General features: G+C 41.5%; 1 protein-coding gene across 1 annotated transcript in view; it reads left to right on the top strand.

Annotated features, from left to right (window-relative positions):
* TRIM9 (tripartite motif containing 9) overlaps positions 1 to 10,055 on the top strand; it is a 77,674-nt gene that overhangs the window by 57,745 nt on the left and 9,874 nt on the right. The window contains exon 8 of the mRNA XM_018558386.1: positions 4,077 to 4,181. Coding sequence (XP_018413888.1) covers positions 4,077 to 4,181 — 105 coding nt within the window. The remainder of the gene's footprint in view (positions 1 to 4,076; positions 4,182 to 10,055) is intronic.

The raw sequence follows: 10,055 nt of genomic DNA, 5'->3' as shown, positions 1-10,055 counted from the left end.
CCCCCCCCTGCAGCTGTAGCAGCCCCCTTTGTTCTGGGAATACTTTCCACAAGATTTTTGTGCCGTTTAGCGAAAAGAAAATTTGTGAAGTCAGGTACTGAATTTGGATGAGACGATCTAGCTCACAATCGGCATTCCAACTCATGCCAAATGGGGATAGCATTAAAGTGACACTAAACTTAGGAGTTAAATATTACAAATGCATTCAACTGCCTTAACTATTAACAAAAATGTATTTTATTTGTGTATCACTCGGCTGTAGATCCTCCAATCATCTCTGAATTGGTGCTGACACTGTCCTTCCTTCTTCATGGTGGCTACTTTTTTTCCCCATAGTCCGTGTGTGTTGTAAAGTAGTGAGTAGTTCATCTAACTCCTGAGTTTAGTCTCACTTTAAGGCTTTGTTCAGACCGCTTGAGACTCTTAACCATGTCTTTATAGACCTGACTTTAAAACAGGCACGGTCATGCTAGAACAGAAAAGAGCCTTCACCAAACTGTTACCACAAGATTGTAAGCGCACAAGTGTCTTTGTATGCTATAACATTAACAATATCCTTCACTGGAAACACCTGAACTCCATTATTTCGAGGGGGTGTCCACATACTTTTGGCCATATAGTGTAGTTTAAGGAAAAGGTGCTATAAAGATGACACATGACACAAGGATTAGCAGTAATTGATAGGGCCTAAAGCAAATCAGTACTCTGCCTATTGAGGGCCAGGTGACAGGTTTAGTTTAGGCCACAGAGGGTCACAAAGATATGTGCTCCCCATACCACCCCTGCTGGAGCCCCCTTTAAATGTGTAGAGTACCAGCCTGACACTAGCTCACAGCTTACACAGGCCAAGGAACCCCTTTACTGACCCCACATGACAGCACTTAGTCCTGGTGACTGTAGAATGTGCTCTGATTTGGGGGTGCCTTAAATTACTGATGAACAACTGAATCTTAAATAAGTGTTGGGTTTATTTACAAATAGGGTTATACATACATTCTAATACAATTAAGGGAATTGAAAGGGGAATTGGGGATAGGAATTGAGGTTAAGGATCCTACAGCTTGACTGGTTATTCACTGAGCTCTACATTATGGGGAGGCAGGGGCGAGAGACGCATTCACTCCTATACCCTGATGTATCAGGCTTTGCTCCAGCAGGCAAAAAGAATGGCATGAGAGTGAGTAGAAAGTGAGTATATACTCCGTACCCTCTCTGTATTAAAACAGGGTTGGTGGAGAGACATTTCAAGTGCTGATCCAGAAGTCAGATCTTGAAGTGAACCTTTAATGCTAGTACCTGGCAGCAGACATGGAAACACACACATTTAAAATATTTTGCCCATGGTGCTCTTTTAAAAAAATACTGACTTCAGTTCTGTAGTTGGACCCCAGTCCAAGGACTTCACTATTGGTCAATGAGGCTGTGCATCGCTGGAATGAACCAATATTAAGGTACAGGAAGGAGCTGGGCATGCTTTCTTTTTTGAAACTGTAAATGGGTTTACTATAACAGAGCTCCCTGGTTTTTGGGGCTTCTGGAGTTCTTTGCAAGGTATGTGAAACCACTTAAGGGATCCACTAGGTGTCTTCTTTCTATATCTACTGTCAGCTTACTAGTCTTAAGCTGGATTCACACCACCCTTGTTTTGTTATACGGTAACACAGGGCATATGTAGGCTGCAGTGCAAGCCATTCATTCTGAATGGCACCCCAACGTACATGTACAGTAGATCAATACTCACCTGCATTACAGCGCACCACAACACAGAGATGAAAATGCACACCAGTGCCAGCCCAAAAGTGAGAATCCTTACAGAAAGCTGACTATAAGGACCACCGCTCTCATACATGGTGGTCTATGTCCATCAGTCTAACACATCCCATGCTCAGATACAACTACTGCTGTCCAGTCAGCAAGGCTCACGCTCCCTGCTTATTGGCAACCACTAGTTGTGATTATGCAGGGTGGTGTAACAGATTAATGGAGATAGACCTTTGTGTGAAAGCAACAGCCCTTATCTTCAGATATCTTCAGATCCACATTTTAATTCCCATTGACTTGTATGAGGAGAAAAGCAGTTCTGACACAAACAAAAACCCATCAGCAAAGTCTCTAATTGATACGCCACAAATCTGTCAGTTTGTCTCATTCGTCTAACTGCCACCTCCTCGAGGTTTGGCCCAAAGCGATTGTGCCAAAATCTGATAGAACTCCAGTCATTTTTGAGTAAGCCAATCCCTCCAGGTCTCCAAGCGGGTAAACATAAAATACGGTGTCCAGTGGAGTTCTGTGGTGTGAGGTTTGTTCCTTTGTATCTTTGTGTAATGTGCACTCCATTGTGTGTGGTGCCAAGCAGAGTTTCGGAGTTGCTATATTGCTAATCAGATTCTTCCTTTTATTTTCCAAACCTCAGCCTTTTTTTACTCATGAGCTTCAGTGCATACTATAACTTTTCCGTGAGGTATTTGTGTGCTTTAGCCATCGTCTCTGACCTGCCAGTCGTTTTCCACAATTCTTAGCGATGGAGTTTGTGTCGCATAGTGAGGTTTTGTGGTCATCCGTAAACAGGTCAATTCACAAAGCTTAGTTTTGTCTTTGTCTGTGTATTGGAAAACTCGCAGAATTGTTTTGTCCTGGCGCATTGTGTGTGTTCTATGGCTCTCATTTTGTTTTATGATGGTTGTAGTGGTGCTTCTGTGGTCATTGGTTTTGGCTGTGTATTGGCTGGGTGGACAGAGGTCATTCGTGGTCTTTTTTTTAATGATCGTTGAGTCTTTGTTGAGTTATTGCAGCGGGTTATGAAGTAATGAGAGTCGGATGCTGTGCACCAATTTAGGATAACAGTGCCTTGACCATTTGCAACAATAATACACAAGGTAATATGCACCTGTTCACTAGACACAGTGGAGACAGCCAACTTGTAGGCCGAAACAATACAAATTACATTTGCATGGGACCCGTCGGTGGCTTTGCCACCAAAATTGAGTGGAATCTCCAAGCTAATTTAGAAATTTTCAGACTTCCTTGTTTTCAAATGTTATAGCATACAATGGAAGCCTCATCAATCACCAGAATTCTTAAGGAAAATATACAGGGAATTTCAACTGAAACCATTGTGATGTAGCTTCTTACTTCAGGGCTGCTCCAAGATACAAGGCCCCTAACCCCAAATCTGTAACCCCTCTAACAAGCAGAAGGGTTATTAATGGGGTAGGCAATTGGAGGGGTAAGTAAAGACTAGCTAGAATAGCATCACATACTATGGACACAGTACAGGATCAAAGCAAGGCACCTAACTCTCAACTCTGCATCCCCTCTAAAATGAAAAGCGAGCAGCGGTCAGGGCAGGTAGCATTCAGGCAGTCATCACACAGGCAAATTAATATGTAGGCTACAGACAGTCAGGAAACGGGGAGTGAAGACAGTGACATAGCTTCACATTCTAAAGCTGCAATGCAAAATAGAAGACAGGTCCCTGACTCTAGCTCTGTAATGGCGTTTACAAATAGGACAAGCAGTGGTCAGGGAAGTGGAATTTGGGCAAAGGCGCCGCACAGGCAATTGATGGCGTAGGCTGTAAACAGTCAGGAAAGGAGAAGTAAGACAGCGGCATAACATCACTCGCTGGAACCAAGGAGCAAGATACAAGACAAGCCCCTTGACTCCAACTCTGTAACTACTGCAAACAATAGAACAAGCAGTGGTCAGGCCAGGTAGCATTCAAGCAGAGTCTACTAGCAAATGATGGGGTAAGCTGAAGACAATCAAAGAATGGGGGATTAAAGCCACAGCCATGTAGGATATAAGACACAGCCTGTGACTCCAACTACCGGTATGTAACCCCTCTTACAAAAAGAACCAGCAATGGTCAGGGCCTGTAGAATTCAGGAAAAGACCTTGCAAAGGCAGATGGCATAGGCTGCAGAAAAATAGGAACCCTAGTCAGTTGGTTGGATACCTTTCCATGAATGTTGGTTCAGCATACAAATGGCTGCTCCCTTCTGTGTGTAGGTGACAAGCTGGTAATCTTTGTATAATCATTATGTATACTGATGCACCATACATGTCTTTGCTAGGTCCTTTTTCCAGAATGTCTCTTGCAGCTCGTCTGCAAGACAACGCCCTGCCCTCTCCTCTCAATTTCCGCCAACACTCAGAACAGGAAGCTTGTGTATCTCCAGGTAATGGCTCTTATCTCCACGGTGCTATGTGACATTGTGGCAGCATTGACCAGTACTAAGGTTGCAATGGTTGCAAGTGATGTCTGATACCAATATTTCTTGTGACATTATTGTAGGGCTGTGTCATTTTAATTCTTGAAACCATCATGGTTTTAGGTGGGTTTTATGCTATGTTATTTGAACTGATGTTTTATATTTTATCATTTATAAGATCTGTTTCACAAATAAACGTTTATTACATCATACACTCATGGCACATAATTCTCAGAGCACTATGGGATTCTAGGACACAGCAGGAGCTGCTTACTTTCTCAAAACATTTTTATGGAGCCATTTTGAGTAAATTCAGCTTGAGCTACTGAGTTCTGTAGACTAACAGGCGTTTTACCGCAGATAAAGTGAAAATTAGCCTAGAGCTTGAAGAAGAACGGCAGAAATGTAAAAAAATGTACACTTGCAGTGGGGCTAAGCATGGACTACAAGGGTTATGTGCTCATTTTGTCTACGCAAGTCAAATTAAGCAGATATACTCACCAGATGCTCGTTCCCACTAGGCTGCTAGACCGGTCCCCACAGTCTCTTCTCCCCTGGGCTCCAGTGGTCTAAGGACCACTGATGTCATCAAATCAAATGCAGGCCCATCGACTTGCATTTGACGTGAGGATGCCAAGGGACAGTCCGGAGCGGAGGGGAGAGAGGTGAGTGCTGACCGAGGATCAGGTGAGTATATCTGGTTTATTGATTCTCCTAGACAAAATGAGCACTTAACCCTTTGCAGTACAAGGGAGATCCCACTGCAAGGGTAAGATTTTAAATTTTCTGGGGTTCTTCTTCGATCTTGTGGCTCAAAATAGAAAAACAATATGTTAATATGCAATTCATGATGTCATATTTACCTGACCAAAGACACATTGGTTTTCTTTTCTTGGCCTGATCATAATGATAAAGAATTGCATACAAATTTTATTTTACATTATTACGCCCCTTAAAGCACAATACCATGTATTTTGCAAAAGCCAGAATTGCTCTTTTCCAAATGTACATTTCCCACCATGTTGAGAAATCTTTGTGCTGAGCAAACTGCATGCACAGCCACAGATCCCCTGCATTGACTGTCACCGTAAGGTCAGAGGAGTCTTTGACATGCGGGCTGTGATTGACAGCCTGCCTTCACCTTCTGTATGCTATGTGAGAGACATGATAATGGCTCTCAGTGGGGAAATGACTGGGTCTCTGGAGATAGACCGGAGCAGAAGTTTCGTTCATCGATTATACATCCGTTAGCTGTTTATGATTGGCAGCCGTTTCTGTAAACATCAGTAAAGGAAAGGTTTGCTTTAAGGGAACCTCAGGGTATCTGTTGTCTGATTTTGAAGGAAATTCTCCATTTTGACAGTCAGCCGATGGAGGGATCAAAAAATTGGTGCTATGGGAGCAGATCATGGTTGGTTTGTATGCTGTGCTGTGAGGCAGACGAGCAGCTGAATTTTAAACAAGGCTTTGATTTCCCTCTGATGTGACCTCTTCGGGCAGCTTGTCATACATGAAGCTATCCGTTCCTTACACGATGAAAATGGAGATAGGCTATGGCAGGGGATTATAGAGAAGAGAGCAATGGAAATTTTTAAAAAGCATCTAAAGCTGAACTTCATGCAAACAACTTCATAACCAATTGAAATACATATAAGCAGTGGCGTCACAAGGGAGGTGCGGCCCGCACCCGGGTGACACCATTGGAGGGGTGACAGCAAAATGACTGACTGTTATTTTGGTGTCACCCCCTCTAAAAAGTCGGGCACTCGGGTCATGGACCAAGAGCCTGACAGTGTCAGGAGAGAGGAGTGGACCTAGCGGCATACCTCATCCCGCTGGGGATCCAACCAACTAATCGATAATGAGAATAGTTGACCACTATTGTCATCAATTATTATCGATTAGTTGGTTGCAGCCCTACATGTATCAGGACTGTGATGGCTTGAAATTGGATCCCATTTTGTCCAGTGTGTGAAAATGCATAGAGCTCTTTAGCAGCTGATTTGGCAGCATACCTCACCCAATCCATGTTCTTCCCTGCAGGCTGATACCAAAAATAGTTACTTATCCAGGCCAAGTTCAGGTACTCACGCCAGTTGCATTTACAAATACATGTAGCGCTTTGTAAAAGTAATCATTAACTTCAATAATTGGTGTTTGGTTTTATACCTGCTTGTAATTAAGTTTTAATAATAGTGGATTAGTTCAGGATAAATTGTCTGTGCAACTATATGAATTTTACTTATTTACAAGGTGCAGTTATCCTTTTGCCCCACTACGATCTAAAGGAACCCCCCTGCCCTGCCCGTCCCCACCAGAGGTAAACTTACCTGAAGCAGACACTGCCCACTATGATCTTCATCCACAATCTTCTTTATGCTGGCCGCTTGCACATTGGAACCCATAGGCTTCTATGGGAATGTCTCCTGGACATTTCATATTGGGAGACCCAAAGAAATCTATGAAGAGCGCAGGTCCAGCCAATGAAAAACACAATTTTGACCAGAGAATCTGAAGGCCATCACAAACCATGACCATCCAATTCACGTAATTTTAAATCTGGGAAGAGGCGTGTCTTTGGGTTGGGGAGAAGGCCAAAAGATTTGCCTTAATCCCCAAGCTAAAAATATCCACCAAAGCAATTTTTTTTCAATGTCACATTTTAAAGAGCCATCCACCCCCTCTACGTGAACTGCCTCCATAAAATGACAGGAGTCACCGTGGTTGTGTTTGTAAGAGCCCAGGGTACGGTATAGGTCATGCCTGTCTTAGATTGCTCATACATTATCCTCCTTCACAAGACCAGCTGTGAATTTTCTTGGGAGGGTTTGGACGATGCTTCATCTGCGGGAGCTTTATTCCCTGGCAGATGATCAGACCGAAACATCTAGCAGTGCCTCTGCCACAAATTAATCAGCAAGTCAAACTGATGGACTGAAAAAACGCCATCCGGGGACAGTACAAATGAACCATATTCCAGGCCCGCAGGGTAATCAGAATTGCTTTCTGGTACAGCGGCAGCAGCACAAACCTGCGCATTTAAAGGCTGAACTTTGAATTAAAACTTGAGCGTGTCTTTCCATGTATAAAAGGGAATTGGGCCTGGGGTATCAAAGCGTCTAAAAGGAATTTTAATGGGATCTTTGTGAGGATTTGGATTCTGATCTGTTACAATTACTCTTTATTAAAGTGGACTTTAAGTTAAATTTAAACAAAAAGGGTGACCAGGCAGGCTAGGGTTTTTTTTTGCAAAAGAGACATATTGTGGGGGTCTATTTATAAACAGTTTGCCCTGTGAATGTTTGTTTTCGGTGAATAATGCATAAAGTAACGAATGCTCTTAATAATATTTTTCACAGTTTGAATGTAGTGTTGTAATAGTATATTATGGCCTCTAGGTGGAGCTGTTTCCGGTTAAAATGTATTGTGTTATAATAGTAAATAATGGTCTCTATATGGGATCTGATGTGTATGGGAAGTAAATACTTATTTCCAGTGCTCCTCAGCCCCATCTATTGGCCATAATGTGTTATTAAAACACACTACATTAGAACTGGAAACAGCTCCATCTAGTGGCCATAATGTAATATTACAACACTACATTCGAACTGGGGACAATATATGAAGAACATTCGTTTTTAGCATCATTTGCCCAAAATGAACATTCGCAGGTATTTGCAGGATGAAGCACCCTGTGAATTGTTTATAAATCGACCCCTATGTCTCTTCTGCAATAAAGGACTCTTACCTACCTGTGTGTCTTCCTGTCATACCCCCCTTTTATATTGTAAGCCCTCAGGGGCAGGGCCCTCCTTACCATCTTGTCTTGAATTGTATTGTGATTGTAATGTCTTCCTTATATTGTAAAGCGCTGGGCAAACTGTTGCGCTATATAAATCCTGTATACTAATAATAAACAGTTATACACTGAGTTGCACAATTTCGGCATATGCTGGGATAAATTAACTCCCACACATGGCCAATCGAGGTGGACCATCCTTCCAGGATCCAGCCGATCCCAGAAGAAGACTGGGTGAAGATGTCAATGTCAGCGAGGGCCCTCTCTGACCTTGCACCGCTGGAGGGTAGGTGAGTATAGTTCTGCTTTAAATCCAGAATTAAAGGACCGCTATCACAAAAAAAAGTTCAGAATGGTACGGGGTTAAAGTAGATGTAATCCCAATTTGATATACCATGACCTGGATGAATGAGAACCTTCACAGACATATTATTGTTGTTGTTATTAGTATCATTTATATTAACAACAATGATAATCATAATAACATAACAATATGGATTGTTGAAGTATAATATTAGTATTCTTAATTATAATATGAAGTGGAATATTATTATTAGTATTATTACTAATAATAATACATATTACAATTTTATATTGCCACAATTCATATTTTTTTTATTATTGTTAATAATTATTATATATTAATATTGTTATAATTATTTTATATAATAATTATGTTATTATGCAATAATCAATATTATAAACCCCACAAACAGTATCCTATAACTATATCTCATATCAGTAATATCTCTGCGTTTCCAGTAAAAATAAAAAATAAATTAGGTGGTTTTTTTCCAGAAATGTACATAGATTTTTTTTCTTTAAATGCACTTATAATGGAGCGTACATAGTAAAAAAAAAATGAATTTGTTTTTGAGATAAAAATCTGCATTTTTTTTCTGGCTTTGGTTTTTGTGTTGAAAAGCATTCTCCGGCATATATCTTCATTTGCTTGCAGAGGACTTGTAGGCTTATTCATTAAAATCAGCTCTGAGTGTGTGTGTGAATAGAGGCCTAGAGCGGTTTCCATGGCAACACCAACCCCCTCATTACTCATACCTCCGACCGTCAGCTCCGGCCACCGCCATGATGAAACGGGGACTGTGGTGTGTAATAGTAAATAATAGCTCACTGAGAAACAATAGGCTGTGTGGAAAAAGCGGTTGATGTCTGTAGTTTACATCTTTATTTTATGTTCTTCCTCTTTATTATTTTTTAATATGTTAACGTGGGAATCACTGCCAGGACCTTGTGTTGTTATGAATCTAATTGCGATAAGTGTTATGAGGTCTTTAGTCTCCATTCTTTGGATTTCACCCTTTAAATGTCGCCAATAACATGTGTTAATTTCCGTAACGCTGTGCCGGCCAAGGAAATGTCTATATTTATATACGTTCCTATATTTATTCATGGCTAATGGATCAAGATGGCGTCCCTGTGGAGGTGCACGCTGATGAGCTAAAAAAAAAACATAATAGTTTTGCGGTGTTTTCATTTATTTGTAAGTATTTATATTTTCAGGTTCTTGTTTTTCCTTCTATTTGCAGTATATAAAATTGTTGTTTTGCGAACAAACATTTAATACAGGATGACGCTGTCTTCCTATAGGTTTTCTAAAGAGAGGATACGGCAGGAACTGTTTCTTTTCAGACTCTCTCTCTGATAGTGATAGTGATACCGTGACCCTACAAAGCCCTACTGAACAGGGAGGGAGGGGTGAGTCACTTCAGCTGTGTGTGTAACCTGAGCTTCCGTTGTTGAGCTTTGTACATAAGTGTCTTTTTTTCTTTTCTAAAGAGAGAATACAGCAAGAGCTGTTTCCTTTCAGACCCTCTCTCACTGATAGTCATAGTGATACTTTGACCCTACAAATCCCTACCTCATATCCCTACAGAACAGGGAGGGAGGGATAAGTCACTTCAGCCGTGTGTGTAACCTTAGCTTCCTTTGTTGAGCTTTGTACATAAGTGTCTTTTTTCTATTCTAAAGAGAGAATACAGCAGGAGCTGTTTCAGACCCCCCCCCCCCCCCCTCCTCTCCCA

Source organism: Nanorana parkeri, unplaced genomic scaffold, assembly GCF_000935625.1.
Source record: "Nanorana parkeri isolate BGI_ZX_2015 unplaced genomic scaffold, ASM93562v1 scaffold335, whole genome shotgun sequence".
NCBI classification, from domain to species: domain Eukaryota; kingdom Metazoa; phylum Chordata; class Amphibia; order Anura; family Dicroglossidae; genus Nanorana; species Nanorana parkeri.
The sequence above is the reverse complement of the archived record's forward strand: the minus strand, read 5'-3'. Positions and strand labels throughout refer to the sequence as shown.